Below are 18723 nucleotides of genomic sequence, written 5' to 3' on the forward strand. Positions count from 1 at the left end.
CTGTCACATACATTGTTTCCGTGTCTGAGTTGGTCAATCAGCTAAATAAGAAATTCATAGACTGTTATGAACTCTGTTAACTCTGCTAATTTATGTTAAGAAGTTGTGCAAACTGAGAAAGCTCAGGAAAGTGGAGATGCTAAGCAGCTTTAGCTTGTACTACTTTTTAGGCAATCTACAGTGTCTGCCTCTAGACATGAACGAAAATATGAACTGAAATCAAATGTAAATGTTACAAAAGGCATCCTAAATGGTGTTACATTTACACAGCCAGTTTGTAGAAGATATTTATAGACATTAGAGAGCTTAGAATGGGAAGATACTTTATGAAGTTTAAGGACAGTCTTCCCTGAGATACATAGCTTATAAAACTCTTTTGTGGAAGTGAATATTTTTCTCTAGCTAAGATGTTCTAGTGAGGCATGGCCTATATCTTGTCCTATCCCTCTCCTACTAAAGTGGGATTACACTGGGTATCATGCTCTGTAGCTGCAGAGAAAGGAGGACGGATGGACTGTTTTCTAATTTCTTGTACCAACTTAATTAGTAAGATGTTAGCATTTTAACTGTTGAATATATTTCATATTGTTGTTTTAATAGATGTTATGTAAGTAATTTTTTTTTTCAAGGAATAAAGACAGTATTATAAATTGCATGTGATTTTTGCTATAGGTTTTTAAAACAAACAAACAAGCACCTGTCCTGGCCTCATTTTGAGGGGTGCTTTCTTAAGAAATTATTGTTGTCTACAGTTATTTACTGAATCACAAAATTAATGTTTCCTGTACATGACACAATAAATGCTTTGTTCTGATACTCCAGAGACAACTTCGTTGTGTTGAAGGGCCAATTCTTCCATACTGTAATTTTTTGTTAATAATGTCAAGAGTATGACATGGGGGAATTTTAATAAGAGAGAGAAAATGAGGAAATGCACATTTCCTCCATTTTTACCATCTGGCACATGCTGTCAGTCACAGACAGGACAGGCAGGTCATTCCATACATCAGAAATGTTTCAGATAGGTGTTGCCATATTCAAAATCAATTAAAAAGGGCATTTGCAAAATTATTCTGCTTTGAACAGTGTTCATTACCACTTCTCAGAAGACCTAGCAAGCAACATGGAATGCTTTCTGTATCCCCTGTGCGGTCTAGGTAGTGCAAAATGAAGGAATAAGACAGAATGTCAAAGGAATATTTTGTCAAAGAAAGAGCAAATGTATATATGTATGCCTGTGTTTCCATGTCAATCCTGTATAAACTGACCTTTGAAGTTCAGAGAAATGGCAAGGTTAAGCTTTCTGGCTGTTTTAGCACACTGTGTTTTCAACAGATCAAATAAGCATGTGTGTGTGTGTGTGTATGTTTCTGATGCATAGTAGATTTCAGTCCTGATATAAATGAGTACAGACTCCAGGAGCTTTCAAAATATTCAGAGTTACAGGAGCTGTAGCTGGTGCAGTTTCACTGCTTTATTTACCTGAAAAATAAATTTTTCATTATTCTATCTTGAATCTTTCAACAGTGCTAGCATGTGTGACCCTAGAAAGGGGTTAAAGTAAAGGTTGTTAAAAATAACAAAACCAAAACCAACCAAATAAATAAAAACAGCTGATGTGGTTAGTGCTTCATTAAGTACTAATATCCAGAAAGTATATTAAGAACTTTTTCATACAATCCATACAATTTCAAAAGATATCTTAAAACTAAGTTTTAAAATCTGGAAAGATTTCAATCTCTTTTGGTCAGATTCTGTTTCTCTGACCAGCTCTAGTCAGCAAAGGAAAACATTTAACTGGAAGAGCAGAGACACAAGCTCTATGGAAGTGTGGGAAGACTTCAAAACACTGCCCGCTGGGCATTTCTGTGTAACTTGTCTCTGTGATCCGTGGCTCACACCTCCCAAAGCCATGGGCTGCTTATGCAGGCAGAACACCAAGAGTATCAATAGAGATGTTAAATGACAGGTTGTTTTAACAAGATGTAATTCTTCAAAATTTTAAACCTCCAAACCTTTTTTTTTTCTATTACCTTTTTTAATTATTATTATTATTGTGTGTGTGTGTGTAACAATTATAGAATGAAAATCTCAATCAGTGGGAAGTACAGAACATTTCCCAGGAGTTTCACTATGCAGTCAGGCACTACTCATCATCACCCTTTTCTCCTTCCTGCTTCATTCAATGGGTTGATAGAGAACCTGTAAAATCCTTTGTAACATTTCTAGAAATTTACAAAGAAGTCATGTGTTGGATATGGTAAAAATTGAATTTTATCCATGTGGGTTTTTCAGGACCATAAACTAGAGAAGGGTGTTGTAATAAAGAGCTCAGCTTGCTACTGTGAAACTGTTGTCTGTAGGTTCATGCCCAGTGCGCCGGGCACAAACTTATGGACAACAAAACCAATAGCAGTGAGCCAAACTCTGGTGAAATTCTTCTTTTTTTAAATCACTGGCAAAAGTTCTGTTGATTTTGTTCAGACTGGCATTTCTATGCATATGTTTCACAGTCTCAGAAAAGTTTTACCAGTTGCTCAACTTGTGTACATTTCTGTTAGAAAGAATTTTGTCTTGCCTTTATTTACCCAGTGCTAGTATTTACAAATTTGCTTAATGCTCATGACAAGTGGCTTTCTGTCATGGCTGCCCAAAGTCCTGTCAGTCCATCTAAAGCAACAGCTGCTATATGGAACTGGTATAAGATGTAACATCAAACATTAGCAGGAGGGGTGTGAAACCCAAAAGAGCAGGTGCAAAGGTGTTAGGTGTCAGAAGAGATTCGTGGAGACCTTACAGTTGCACGAACTCTCACAAATATTTTAATAGACAAGGGGCTAAAGAAGGGCATGGCTCTATGTTAGGAAACAGGATTATGCAGTTAGGCACAGGAAAGTGTGTCAGTTGATCCTGTTCTTGACACTGTGCTTCCAAAGTCTTCTAATTAATATAGCACTTCAAAAGCACTGCACTGTTGGAGCAAGTCAGCAGCTAATAATAACAGCCCCCTTCATTAGAGAACTGATCCATGCCTACCTCCATACTGTGGTGCCAGTGACCTTTCCTTTAACTTCCACATGCATTCAATAACAGTAATATCACCTTTTTCTTTTTTTTTTTTAAAAAAAAAAAGGCCATGACATAGGATTAGTTTTACAACACAAAGGAAGACTTAAGAATGAGCAACAGGGCATAAGAGAGCACTAAAACATGGCTATAATGTTTCATAAAGTGTGAGTCAAATGGTAAAATAATTGTGTGGTAGGCAAGCATATTTGGTATTGTTCCAACTCTGCTTTCTCTAGACAGTTCAAAATCTCATTGAATCCAATAGCATTAAAGGTTTTCAAAATCCCAGCATGTATGCTTTCCATTCATCAACACATTTAATCTGAGGCAGATTTTACATAACTACTAAAAAGAAACAGCACAGGAGATGGTATAAATGCATACCACTCACTCATTTACATAAATTAAAGAAAATGTGGGGTTGTTGTCTCTGGTGTCTACACACATGGATTGATGAGAAACAGAAGAGGGTTGTAGGCAAAAGGAAAGAATAACGTGTTACTCTGTGAAATACAACTACTGAGAATAATTATTTATTCTGTGAGAAGAATAAGGTTGAAGAGTCTAACTGAACTTAATGTATTTAATTTATTGCTGAATGCATTCCCATCAGCTGTTAACTAATTATAGGTAGTTACATGATTGATCAACTCTTCACAGCTGTAAACAACACTTGATAACGCTGACTGTGATTTTTATTCATTGTCATTGATTAGTAGGAAAGGTATAAAGACAAGAACCAGCACTATCAGCTGAAAGCAGATATTACCTTATTTTTTCTTGTCTTGTGTAAGGCTTGTTCAGATAGGATCTCTGTTCTCCTAGTGCTGGACAAAAGAATGTAGAATTACACCTAGCATAAAGTAGAAGTGATGCTGGAGGCACAAGGCAATTCAGCTGAGGGCATTGCTCAGTGGTTCTTGGTTTTCTTATTGAAGAGATGATTACTCTCAAACCCAAGCTTCTGTCATGCTTTTGAACAGCAATGCAAAGCGCCATGAAATTCAGGTTATGAAATTAATGGCTGGAAAGCTAAGAACAAACATTAAAAAGAGGTCTCTCTTTCCCTGCCATTTAGACTGTCCATCTAATTCATGGTTGTAGCTTGTCATAGATTTGGTTACTGCTGCTGGAGTTTAGGAGTCTGGTAATTTTATGAACAAGCACAAGTTAAAAAGGTCATGGTAAGGTTAAAGTAGCTTCATGTTTTATAGTATAAACATAGCTTTGAAGGAATAAGATCCTCCTGCCCCCACTCAATCTTTCAGCTTGCAAAATTAGTCTTGCTCATTCTTTTTCTTCCTGTCTCTTTTTAATAGACACATTTTTTCTTTTTGCTTCCCCATCATCTCTCTTATTCTAGCCACACTGGCCAATAACCCTTCTGAACTAATCAGAGATGATATTGTCAAAAACCACATCTGCCAATTGCATGAACCCAAAACTCGAGACTCCATGCATCAGCTTACATTTATAGTGTGGATGCTGGATAAGTGTGGCTGATGTTTGCCTGTGTGTAGATTTTGTATGGTAAGCATGTACAGATCTTCCCTTGAGTGTGTCTGGTTATATAATATATGGTTATGTGGTTGTATGACTGGGGAGAGTCTGCAGGACTGGGCTGCTGCTGAGGGCTATCACTTCTAGCATCAATCCTGTCAGGCGGTGTATGCTGGCTGCCAGGCTGTTTTGAGACTGCTATTTTGTCTCATCTCAAAATACTGAGTTGGTCAGTGAAAAGTTATGTTTGACCTGTGGGATCACAGTTGCAGAGAGGCTGAAATGAATTAGAATATGAAGCTATCAGGTACACATATGTACATCACCATTTCATGATATGTTGTTCTCCATTTTTGCCTTTGTTGTTGTTGCTGCTTTTTATTTCTCTGAATACACTCCTTGCAGGGTAGAGAGATGGTTAAGAAGAAGTCATATTACCCCCAAATTGCTTTTAATATAGTCAAAAAGTTTTTCATTCTCAGAAACTTGTTCCAGGTCTTCAGATTACTAGTTAATACAAAATGCTGTGAATGCTGGTTAGAGGCAATGAAAAGGCTGACTAGATTTGAGGATATAATGTGATGGATGCTTCAGCGTGGTAGGATATTGGAGTAGATTTTTTTTTTTTATAAAGGGAAGAAATGAGGATGCTGTGAAAATATATATTGATTTAAATTCCCACTAATTTAATTACCATACTCAAATAAAGTTTTCATAGCTGCCTGAGACATTTCAAGAAACATATCTGGATTGTCTGAGTACCACAAGGCTAGAAATTAGTTTTGTTTTGTTTTTTCACTCTGACCTATTTTTAACTTTGATAAGTGACATTTTGCCACTGCATTTCTTTTTCCTTTCTGCTTTGCTTGTCATGGTTATTTGTGATATTAAATCTGTACATTAGGGATCTCTAAGTATGTGTTTTTACAGGATGGTGTCACAGAGCTTTTTTTGTAGTTCTATGTAATCATGTTGCTAGTATTATAATATACTGCTAAGCTGCAGATCAGCTTTCCAAAACTGTTCACCTTCTAGCAGTTTTCATATGAAATATCTCAATAAGCATACTGAAAGTGGAGAGTGTTCAGTATTATTCTATTAAGGAACATCAGTGAGCTGTTTGTGCCATTTTGTGAGGCTGGAAAAATTTGAACTGTGTTTGTTTGAATTGTGACATAGAAATAGAAGTTTTTGTTATTTGATTAAATGTCAGCTTTCTCTCTGAATTATGCAAAGTTCTGAAAACCAAATATATGTTGGCTTTGCAAATACTATAGCCTAATTTTATAGGGGAAGTTTCATTTTATCAAGAAGTGCAATGCTTTTTGGTTATGTAGTCCTTGTATTGTGAAGGAAGAATGCACCATTCATTTGCTAAATGGTTCTAATCTTTACAGTTTTCCTAACCTTGATTTAGGTCTTTCAGAGCTACTGCAAACAAGAACAAAAAAAGAATCAATAAAAATAATAGAAGTCTTCCTATTCTGTTAATGATTGTTGCTCATCTTTGAATCTCACCTGCTTCTTTTGTGTCCTTTCCTCTTTTTTTTTTTTTTTTTTTTTTTTTTTGAGAGAGAGAGAGACTTACAATATGCTGTTTTAGATGATAGTGTACAATTGATTTCTCTAGTGGCAAGCAATTATAGAATCATAGCACGGCTGGGTTTGGAAGGGACCTTAAAGATCACCCAGTTCTAACCCCTGTGCCATAGGCAGGGATGCCAACCAGTAGATCAGGGCCTCATCCAATCTAGCTTCAAATATCTTCAGGGATGGGGCATCCACAACTTGTCTGGGCAACCTGTTCCTGTGCCTCACTAGCCTTACAGTTAAGAATTTCCTCCTACACTCTAATCTAAATCTCCCCTCTTTTAGTTTAAGATCATTCCCCCTTGTCCTATCACTGTCTACCTGAGTAAGGAGTCCTTCACCATCTTTTTTATAAGATCCCTTTAAATATTGAAAGGTCACAATGAGGTCCCCATGGAGCCTTCTCTTCTGCAGGCTGAACGTCCCCAGCTCTCTCAGTCTTTCTATGTAGGAAAGGCACCCCAGCCCTTGGAACAAATTTAGAGCCTTCCTCTGGACCTATTCTAACAGATCACCATCCTTCTTGTTCTGGGGGCCCAAGATCTGAATGCAGCATGCCAAGCAGGTCCTCACAAAGGAAGAGTTGACAGGGACAAACACTTCCCTCGACCTGCTGACCACTCCTCTTTCGATGCAGCCCAGGACGCAGTTGGCCATCTGGGCTGCAAGCACACACTGCTGGCTCATGTCGAGCCTTTCGTCCACCAGAACCCCCAAGTCCTTCTCTGCAGGGCTGCTCTCAATAAGTTCTTCTCCCAGTCTGTGCTCACGTTTGGGATTGTTCTGACCCAGGGTCAGCACCCGTTACTTGAACTTCTTCAATCTCATCAGGTTCACGTGGATGCCCTTCTCCAGCACGTCCAGATCCCTTTGAATGGCACCTCTTCCTTCTTTGACATCAACCAAACAACTCATCTTGCTGTCACCTGCAAACCTGTTGAGGGTGCACTCAATCCTACTGTCTTTGTCACTGATAAAGTTATTAAACAGTACCAATCCCAGGACAGACCTCTGAGGGACACCGCCCATCACTGAACTCCACCTGGACACAAAGCCATTGACTACCACTCTCTGGGTGAGACCTTCAAGCCAATTCCTTATCCATTAAATGGTCCACCCATCCAATCTGTATCTCTCCAACTTGGAGACCAGGATGTCGTGTGGGACCATGTCAAAGGCCTTACAGAAGTCCAAGAGGATGACGTCAGTCAGTCTTCCCTTGTCAACTGATGAAGTCACTCTGTCCTAGAAGGCCACTAGATAGGTCACGTATGATTTGCACCTGGTCTTGGGCAATCCCAGGTATTTATATAGACTGGGAGAAGAAAAACTTGAGAGCAGCCCTGCAGAGAAGGACTTGGGGGTCCTGATGGATGAGAAGCTGGACATGAGCCGGCAGTATGTGCTTGCAGCCTGGAAAGCCAACTATGTCCTGGGCTGCATTAAAAAAGGGGTGGCCAGCAGGTCGAGGGAGGTAATTGTCCCCCTCTACTCTGCTTTTGTGAGACAGCACCTGGAATACTGCGTGCAGGCCTGGGGCCCCCAGCACAAGAAGACTGTGGAGCTCTTGGAACAGGTCCAGAGGAAGGCCACTAAGATGACCAGAGGGCTGGAGCACCTCTCCTATGAAGAAAGATTGAGGGAACTGGGCTTGTTTAGCTTGGAGAAGAGAAGGCTCCTGCGAGACCTCATTGCAGCCTCCCAGTACCTAAAGGGAGCATATAAACAGGAGGGGAAATGCCTGTTTACATGTTTTGATAGTGATAGGACAAGGCGGAAAGGTTTTAAACTAAGACAGGGGAGATTTAGGTTAGATATTAGGAGAAAGTTTTTCACTCAGAGGGTGGTGAGGCACTGGAACAGGTTGCCCGGAGAGGTTGTGGATGCCCCATCCCTAGAAGCATTCAAGGCCAGGCTGGATGTGGCTGGGCAGCCTGCTCTAGTGGTTGGCAACCCTGCCCAGGGCAGGGGGGTTGAAACTAGATTATCTTTAAGGTCCTTTTCAACCCAGGCCGTTCTATGATTTGCCCTTGGTGGAGCCCTGCTGGCTGTCTCAGATCACTTCTTTGGCTTGCATGTGTATTGACATTGCTTCCAGGAGGATCTGTTCCATGGTCTTCCCAGGCATGGAGGTGAACCGCACCGGTCTTTAGTTCCCTGGGTCCTCCTTTCTACCCTTTTAAAAATGGGAGTGATGTTCCCATTTTTCCAGTAACCAGGGATTTCACCTGACTGCCAGGACTTTTCAAATATGATGGAGAAAGGCTTGGCAACTACATCAGCCAATTCCTTCAGGACCCTGGGATGCATGTCATCAGGCCCCATAGACTTGTACCTGTTTGGTTTCATCAGGTGATCTTGAACCTGCTCTTCACGTACAGTGGGAGGGACATTGCTCCCCCAGTCCTCATCTGTGGTTTCAGGGAAACAAGAGATGTGGGAAACCTGAGACTGGCAGTGAAGACTGAAGCAAAGAAGTTGTTGAGTACCTCAGCCTCCTCTATGTGTGTTGTTACGAGTTCGCTCTTGTCATCCATCAGGGAAACAATCTCTTTGGCCTTTCTTTTCTGAGCAATGTACCTACAGAATCCCTTCCTGTTATTCTTTGCACCCCTTGACAAGCTCAGTACCACCTGTGCCTTGGCTTTCCTGATCCCATCCCTGCACATGTGGACAGCATCTCTGGATCATGTGTCCCAGGCCACACATCCCTGCTTCCACTGCCTGTGTGTATCCTTCTTGCACTTCAGTTTGACCAACAGGTCCTTGCTCAGCCACCCCAGTTGGTTGCCCTCCTTACCCACTTTGTTATGCAGGGGATGGAGAGTTCTTGTTTTCTAAGGGAAACGTCCTTAAAGAATTGCCAGCTCTGTTCAGCTCCTTTGTGCTTAAGGTCAGTGTTCCAGCAGATCTCATCCACTAGATCTTTAAATAGCTTGAAGTTTGCTCTTTGGAAGTTCAGGCCCGTATTCCTCAAGATCACAAACTCAACCAGGGCATGGTCACTGTAGCCCACGCTGCCTCCAGTCTGGACCTCTCCAATTTTGGAGTTAACTATTGTATCCCACATTCGCGTATATACCCAACTACTCATTTATGTATGCATGTATTTATTTATTTTTGACCACTAGTTCATGTCGAACAAAAGATTTTTGCTGAGTTATATGCAGTTATGTTTTTCACCTTTCCATATATTCCCACATTTCAGTCAGGGTGAGAAATTTGTGTAGTTCACTGTCCTTGTATTAGCTTGGACATTCCCTCTGTATCAGATTCTATTTGCAGTTGTGAAAATATTTATGTTTTTAGATGCATCCTCTTACTAAAAACTGTTACTCCTTCTAAATATTTGTTCAGTAGTCATTGTTTTCTTCATGTTTTATATGCTCAAAGCATTATATAGATATTTCTGGAATGTCACGTTCACAGAAGATATTATCTATCATTTTGCAAGGTATACACAAATATGCAGACTTTTCCTTGTTGTTTGTTGTTAAAAATTAGTATGGGATTACGTGTCTCAGCAGCAACATGTAGCTAAGAGAGATAAATTACTTGGATGCAATCTGAAGGGGACTGGGTAGTGAAACACTTGTTTGGAAGCTGCTTATTTTGATGTAGGGCATGGAAAGAGGAGTACAAAATGTATCTGAACTAATACTTTTACAGCAATACATTGAAAAGCACATTTTCCAAGACCGACCCCTGAGGTACACCACTCATCACCGACCTCCACCTGGACATAGGATCATTGACCACTACTCTCTGGGTGAGGCCATCGAGCCAATTCCTTATCCAAACATATATTCTCCCACTATCAATTTTGGGTAGCAAATACAGTCATGTGTTATGCAATCCTTCTCACTGAGATTTCTCACCCTATATTAATTCATCATATAATGTTTTGTGTGTGTTTAAAAACAAAATGTTTACATTCCTAAGAATGTAAACAACTAAATTACCAAACCAACTAAAAGTTTCAAGAGTTCTCTGTTTTTTGAACTTGTCATAAAGAACATGGATAGAAGGGGAGACTGATTACTGAAGGCGTCACTCAGTCTAAGAGTTGTGATATCTCATAAACCTTTATAAGTCTTTCAAAAAGTCTTAGCTGAATTACAGACCTGTTATCAATCTTTTTGAATCCATTATCATATATGTTATTAGAGTTTTTCTAGATGTTTTTCTGTGTACAAAACCAAGGTAAAATTAGACTTTGATCATTTCTGTTTGGTTGAATTTTGTATTTATTTCTTTTCAGCAAGTTTTACACTGAAGAATACTGTTGCTGTTCTCATGCATTTATTTACCCTTCTCAGAAGGAACTTTTATGAATTTGAAAGTCAAAATTTGAACTTCCTAAAAGTTAATAAGTAGGAAACATTTTTAGCAACTCTCTATTTTATGCATCAGTTGTCAATTTTTCTCTTTTCATCTTAATGTTGTAAAGGGATCCAGTCTACCTACTAGAGCTGAGCTTACACATACTTGCTTATTTACAGTGTAAAATTTTCCATACTTACTGAGAATGATCACCAATTATCATGAATATTTCACTAGATTAATAGATTTGAGCAACAAATGCATTAGATAATTGATTGAATCTGTCTAATAGGGGGAGCTGGCTTCTTTGAGATGAGTCTGACATCCCACAGTCAACACAGCAGAGTTCCAAGCACAGCCACCTCTAAGGGACCCTCTACAGGGCAAAGCAAAGCCCATCAGCCACATGCATGGTGCCATTGTGAAAAAAACATTTAAAGGCAGAAAATGCCAGACAGGAAGAAGAGTAGAGAACAAAAAGAGTGAGAAAGAGCAGAGGTAACACCAAGGTCAGAAAAGGAACAGATGTTCCAGTCTGGGGCATATATCCACAGTGCTGCCCATGGAAGAGCCACACTGAACAGATGGATATTTCTGAAAGAACTGAATCCTGCAGCAAGCCCATGCTGAAGCAAAGAAAAAGTGTGAGGAAGAACGAGAAGCAGAGAGACACTGCTGTGTACTGACTGCAACTCTCCCCTGATCTTTTTGCACTGTTCAGGACAGAGAGAGGTGTATGTAGTGAAGGAGTGAAGCTGAGCTTTGAAAGAGGGTAAGAAAGGTGTTGTTTTAATGTCTCTGTTTCTCACTACCCAAATCTGTCTGAGTTGGCAACAAATTAAATTAATATTCCCCAAGCAGAGTCTGTTTTGCCCATGGCAATAATTGGCAGGCAATCATCCTGTCTCTATCTCATCCCATGAGCTTTCTTATCCTTTTTTCTCCATTCTTTTTTTCACAGTGTTGTGTTGAGGAGGAGGAGAGAGTGAGCAGCTGGGTTGGCATTTGGCTATTAGCCAAGGTTAAACCACCACCACAATTAACAGTGTCTGCATTCCCTTTTTAGATGGTTTAGACTAATGTGATATTTTAATTCATGAAGTAGTTACCTGCCAGCGACTAACACCTTTTGTCCAGCTGAGAAAAATCAAATACCTATTACATTAGCAAGGATACTGATGCAATTGCTCTGAATAAGATTAGCCATAGTGAGTACACTGAAGGCCAAACATTACAGCCTTTTAAATCATTTGACAGAAGTGTTCCTTTAATTGCATGTTCAGCTTCCAAAGCTGCCCTTGAAATCTTGATTCTGGGAAACTAATTTTATAAACTAAATCAGAGGAGTTTATGTAACGTGCCTCCTGGGTCATTGCAAGTATAAATTAAGTGTTGTCCTCCAGAGAAACAAGAAAACATGATAGAAAATGCCAATATTTTTCTTTTTGACTTTTTAGATCATACTGACTTGATGTCGCTTCCAGCTTTTGAGTTTTCGCTTTTTTATAAAACAGTTTTTTATAAACAGCCATTTGCACCGCTTTTTTGTTTTTTCTGTAGATTGTAAGTAAACCATTACCTGTATTGAATAGGAGACTGTCAGAAAGAACCAAACTTTTTGAGCTTGCTGAGAGAAACACTTTCCTCTTAGGATTCAATCCTGAAGAAAACTTACATATGCAGTTAGTTTTACACATAAAGGCTGTTCATAATGTATAGAAATGTGCAAGCCTTTGCCTATAATACCTTTAGAAGCAACTGGGAAAATACCATTGATTTTAACACAAATACACTGCTTTGGTCTGGAGGTTTCACTATACTTCTTTTCCTAGATGCTTATATTTTATTCCTCTGTCTATCAAGATCTCCTGTTTTTCTGATTTCATTATAGTTCCTTTTCATTACTTAGGTTTTATCTGTTTAACCCTATACCTTTGCTAAACTGAAGGAGGAAAGAAAGAAAAGGGAGACCTGCCTGTTTGTTCTTTTGCTAACATTTCTATACAATGTCCACTCTTTTCTCCACATCATTTATGAACAGTTCTTTGCAAAATAAACTGCCTTACATTGAAAAGCCAGAGAGGAAAGTTAATTACTGTTTGCATTTCCTTGGAACAGAACATAAGCATGGCCAAAACAGACCTCACATAAGTTTAATCCACTCCAATATTGCCTGGAAATCATCCACAACAGATGTTTGGAGGAAAAAAAATAAAGTAGAAATCACTGATTTCTACTTGACACTGACACCCCCCTCACTCATGGGAACACACGAAATTGTGCTTAGGTACTAGCCAATGGTTTCATTTCTCAGAGAACAATAAGTGTCTGAGCAGCCAGGCAGAGAGCAGTTATGTATCCAAGAAACAGTGTTGGTACATGCCTGGGAGTCCTTTTCTCAGTCTTTATTATATATTCATACCATGCCTCACATGTAATATCCCTTTTAGACGTATTTATGCTCATAGCAACATGCAGTCTTTTTTATAGACCTCTCCATACTCTTTTTAAAGAAATACATACATTGGGAACAAATGAAGGTTAGTAAGTGAATTTGACTGTCAAGATACACTTTGCCTTCACAGAAAAATAGCTATTTGCAGCCTTCTCCTTATCATCACTGGCCAAATCCCCGTTGGGATCACATCCTCCTTCATATATCAGAATAAAAGTGAACAAAATTTAGTCACTTGAAAAGCAAAACAAAGAAGCTTGGTCCTGTTTAGCTGCTGTCTTCATCATTTTCAGTGCTATTACTACTGGAACTTTATTCTTAAAAACTGCAAGGAATGTGTTAAATCTTTATAATCCAAATAACAAAGGTAGAAGAAACATAGTTTGTTATCTTACTTCAAATGGAAGCTCTCTTATTTCCATGTTTCCAGACAAATCCAGTTTTTCCAGATTCTCACAGTCACCCAGTTCCGGAGGGACTGACTTCAAATTATTAAAACTCACATTGAGCACTTTGAGATTTTTTAAGCAGCCTGTTAGGGAAAGATAATTAAAATCAGTAGTGACGGAAAAGGGGGGGGAGGGGGGGGGAGGGAAGGTATTAAAAGGTATTAAAATAAAAAAACTACTCATCTTAGAAGAAAAAAAATCCTTGATGTGATGATGAGTGAGAGGTGAATAAATACCTTCTGCAGCGGTCACAAAGGTGGGACCACATTGCAAAATGCTGTGTTGTACTCATAGACTTCTCTTAATCAGCAATGATTTTGGTTAGAGTTTGAAAGCAGCAGACTTAATAAGACTTTGATCCTACCAGGGCTAACTATTGACCTCATCTGAAAATAGAGACATTGACATTCACCTCAGGAAGATCTGAGGTGTCTGAAAGGTGTCTGAAGGTGTCTGAAAAACACCTTAGTATTTGTTACAGAACCTGTTGATTGGGAACAATTGTTCCTACCTAAGTTACTACATTAACAGTTCCGCCTCCAGTACACAGCATTGCATAATTTTGATTACGAAAGATAAAGGATATATTTGTTTCATTACTTGTTTAATCACAATCCCTCATCTTTTGTCAGCTTTATTTTAGGGCACCAATATTTTAGACTACATTTAGTTACATTGCATTCCCTATTTTTTCTACTTATGTAATTCTACTTATAGCATAACCTTCAGTAAAAATAGCTTTAGAAACATAATTAAAATGCAAAACACGTTATACTGTAAAAATGCAAATTCTACTGCAACATAGTTATATAGGAAAGAAGTAAGGAATTTGAATGTACCAAACAGCCAATTTGTTAGCAAAGGGATCTTTAGACACATACATAACAAAGCCAAAAGAATGTTCTATGGACACCTCTCCTGATGTATTACGTGGATGATTTTCCTCTCTAATCCATGATGAAATGCAGCAATCAGAATGGAAAGCAGTGGTAAGAAATTTAAATGCAATTCAGCAACAAGAAATAAGGAAAGAACATCTTATGCCAACAGGCTCTCAAAGTAATACTGGCAAACCAGGTAAAGATATGCACAAGAAGCACAATTCTATATTTTATCACTGTCTTCCAGTTATCATCAAGTTTTAAAGAAAAAAATCTCATGTTTTATGGGATTTGGATAACACTGGAGAGAAACTCTCTGTTGTACATTACAAGTGCTCAATATCATAATAGTAAGCCTATCCTTAAGGCGCTAATACTTGGTTAAATTCCCTTCAGAACAAAAGCTGTGTAGAGTTGATCACCCTTTGCAATGTGTTCCTGTGCTTCCACAGGAAATCCTTACTGAAGGCCAGATGGTGCTTCCACAGGAAAAGGCAAACAGAGAAGAAACATAAGGAATTAAATGCCCCATAATTCTTCTCTTAAAAATAAATAAATAAATAGATAGGTAGATAGATAAATAAATAATAAATTTGTTCTTGACAGAGGCATGCAATTTGATGACCAATAACAGCAGCCCCGAATCACCCACACCTGCAGAATTTTGCATAGATCTCCATTTAGTCCCTCTTGGACACAATATTATCTTCAAATGATATATGGACCATCTAATTTTTCTCTGAATCGACAGAACAGTGTTAATCTGAATCTAAAGAATAGTGTTAGATTAATCCCTACATGTTGCAACAGGGAAAAGTATAGAAGCTCCCACACAGCTTTCTCTTGTATGTAGCTCTGACAGAAATAGAAACTGAGGAGGTATTTCAAATTTCAGATTTGTCCTTTTAAAATGGTAACCTTGTATTTTATCTTTGCAGTAAAGTTGTGGTTTAGTTAAAATGACAGAAACAAAGTTTTCTGTAAGATTACAACTGGCATTGCTTTGGTAGTACAATACACTATCCTACAACAGTCATTGTAGCTGGTGAGAGAGTAATAGAAACAACTTGAGGATGTAAATGTGTGAATCTCCACTTTTCCAGATTATCAAAGAAAAAGGAAAAAAAGAAAAAAAAAGAAAAAAAAAAGAAAAAAGAAAAAAAGAAAAAAAAAAAAGAAAAAAAGGAAAAAGAAAAAAGAAAAAAGAAGAAAAAGAAAAAAGAAGAAAAAAGAAGAAAAAAAGAAAAAAAGAATAAGGAAGAAGTTTAACCTAACCATGACTAAGCCTCACTAAGTTTACTATCATGGTGTAGACAAGTGAAGGTATTACATCACATGCTAAGTGGTATAAATACCAATTTACCATCTCACTGCGATAAAATAATCACTGACACAGAAGTGCCTCAAAATGAAATAGAGAATCAGAAAATCCCAAATTAATTCCTCACACAATTAATTCTTCAGTGAAGAGGAGTAAGTCCCACTGAAATGAAAAAGAAACTACTCATCTGCAGAGTAACGTTTTGTCTTGTCTTTTAGCAAGGTGATATTGTACTGAATCTGTCTGGGATGGAGTGACCAAACTAGTAATACCAAAGCTGCGTTTTAACTGTTGCTGCATGAACAACACTTACAAAGCATCAGGGCCTTCTCTGTTTCTCACTGCCCCACAACACACAATGCCCAGGAAGCAGGCTGGGGGTGGGCAAGAAGCTGTGGGACAGCTAACTCCAACTTACTGAAGTGATACCATACTGCATAACACCCTGCTCAGGAGTAAAATCGCAAGGGGGAGTTTTCCAATATGGTTATTGCTCAGGGACTGATTAGGTATCGATTAGCTGGTGGTGATTGATTCCTTTTGCCTTATTTAGTTGCTTTTGTTTTGTTTTGTTTTTATTTCTCCCTTTTCCATCATTAACTAAACTGTCTTTATCTCATCTCATGAGTTTTTTCACTTTTTTTTTTTCCAATTCTCTCCCCTCACTGCAATGGAGTGGGCAAGTGGCTGTGTGAGGCTTAGTTGCCTACCAGGTTTAAACCACAACAGATGTACCTGCTAACTTTTTAGCCACTGTCTCAGTTCACTTACTCACTGGATAACTAATGCAGACAATGCACCCAGGGACACCAGTATCCTCTTGTGTAACTCTGCTAAGATGCATCTACAACACATAACTAGTAGATATGGAGCAGAATTAGCCATAACAGAACCATAAAAACTTAATAGCCTTTTTAGGCAGAGTGATGGGTAAGACCCTTCTGAAACCTTGCCTTTTCACAGTTGTTATTTTTTTCTCCTTTTCCAGTTTCTAATATGTATGTTGATGTTCACAACATGGTTCATCCCAGCTTGAAGGTATAGGAGAGCAAGTAAGAAGATACATATTTTTTCCTTTTCTTGCAATCTCTGATATGACAGAAGAATACTGCAGAACTGGGAGTCAGTAACTAGTAACTGCCGTGACTATTATTAAAATTACATGGGAAAAAAAAAAAGCAATAAATCTTACAAGTGAATTTAATTCATTCAACTCAGGATAACATAGATGAGGAGAACAGAGTTCCCCAAGATTTGTCTGTGGCGAGCAGTCTCTTGCATTTCTGTATAACTCCTGTTTTTTCACCTCCAGCTCTACAGTGGATTAAGTTATGTCACCTGACAGCTGAGAGGTAGGTGGGAATTAACCTTCACTCTAGGACCATAAGTCATTCACAGGACACAGTGGATAAAGAAAGCCTTTACACCACCTCTTCACCCCCATATGTCGATTTACCGCATTCCATCTTAAAAGTGGTTTGGCTTTTGACATCCACTCCTCTCAGAGGCTGGTAGGGGGAGTTACAGAATTTCATCCCTTTCATGATTAGAAAAGGTCTTCTAATTGCCAGTCCGAATTCATTTGTAGAAATTTTATAACCGCAAATTCTTTTGTTAATTTTATCTTTAAACAGCAATTTTCCTTGCCTGCTGTTTACTTCTCTAAGGTTTTCATAAGCATCAGACATTTTGGAATTTATGTTACTAGCCTAAACAAGTCAATTCTACTAATTTGCACTCATAAAATAAAAATTTGCCTCCTAAAATTGTTTTAATAGACTTCTTTAGCATCTGATCCCAAATCAGAAAAACATTCTTGAGTCTGAGTGACCACAACTCCATACAATACTCCAGACAAGTTCTTAATGTTTACTTGTACACTGGCAATTAATACTACTTTTCTTCAGTTGGGAATATCTTGCACTTAGATTATCTTGTACTGCCTTTTGTGTGTGTGTGTGTGTATCATACTGGATTTCCTTTCTGTGACTGTTAGCTTAAGGACTTCTCTTCTTTAATCTTCCATTAAATGAACCCATGACATGCTGCAGAAATTAGTAGCTCCTGAGTACGTGACCTTGAACTCTGAAGTCATTAATTTAAACTCTCTACTTTCTTAGAAGCTTATTTGACCATCCAACTTTTCATACTTCCTCCAGTTTGTGCAATGACATTAACTCACAAATGGTATCAGCAGACTTCAATTGCCCAGTTCCTCAAAGCAATTAAGAAATAAACTCAGAACTGACTCTTGAGAATTCCACAATTTTCCTCTTGACTGATAGTTTATCCTTGCAAACAAGTGCATTTAGCCAGGCCTCTGCTCATTTTTACAACTACTGTCTCAAAGTCCATCAAATTTTCTATACTTCACTATCAACTGCTTTATGGGATGCCACATAGACAAGATCTACTACTTGAACCTCAATCATCTCAAAAGAAGGACAGAAACCAAACGAGTCAGGCACAATTTACTTTTGTTTTATACATTTTTAATTTCACCCTTGTTTGCATTGAGCTCCACATCTTTAATTATTCCTTCCTCTAATATACAAATGTATTTAAAATTCTTGCAAACAAGATAAACAGGGCTGAAATTGGGTTATATCAAGTTGTCTGAATTGTGATCCACGCTATAAGGATTTTTCTTTTCTCACATAAAAGGAGCAAGAATATCACCATCCTTTTCCCCCAGATGCGTTCAACAAGTTTTCTAAGATATCTGTGTCAGAAAAAAAAAAATGCATGAATACATGTCTATAAGACAACATTCATGACAATTCAAAATTCTTATATCTAGGTATCTTGGTCAAAGCAACACAAAACTGGGGAATAGTGAATTTCTAAATAACAATTCTATAGGCATTATCAGCCAGATTCCAGACATTCTCAGCCACATTTGGAATTTATTGCCATAATGGAAGGGGGGAGTAGAAAGGAAGACAATACGAATGGCTGTCACTACCTCAGGTGCAGAAGTTCACGTTCTTAGTTGTAGGGGCCAGCCACCACCAGGCCTTATAGGCATGGACTACCACCACTGACACAGCCCTGGGAGGATACAGAAATGGTGACACTCCCTTTGCAGATGGACAAATGAATGGCAGGATTTGACCACCACACCTGCCACCAATA

The 18723-nt window shown here is 38.5% G+C and overlaps 1 protein-coding gene across 3 annotated transcripts in view; it reads right to left on the reverse strand.

Annotated features, from left to right (window-relative positions):
* The window catches only part of LRRC2 (leucine rich repeat containing 2), a 154806-nt gene that overhangs the window by 17639 nt on the left and 118444 nt on the right, over positions 1 to 18723 (reverse strand). For all 3 annotated transcript variants that reach the window (XM_066988126.1, XM_066988125.1, XM_066988127.1), the window contains one exon: positions 13333 to 13469. In XM_066988126.1, the coding sequence (XP_066844227.1) occupies positions 13333 to 13469 (137 nt within the window). The remainder of the gene's footprint in view (positions 1 to 13332; positions 13470 to 18723) is intronic.

Source organism: Anser cygnoides, chromosome Z (assembly GCF_040182565.1).
Source record: "Anser cygnoides isolate HZ-2024a breed goose chromosome Z, Taihu_goose_T2T_genome, whole genome shotgun sequence".
Classification (NCBI taxonomy): Eukaryota; Metazoa; Chordata; class Aves; order Anseriformes; family Anatidae; genus Anser; species Anser cygnoides.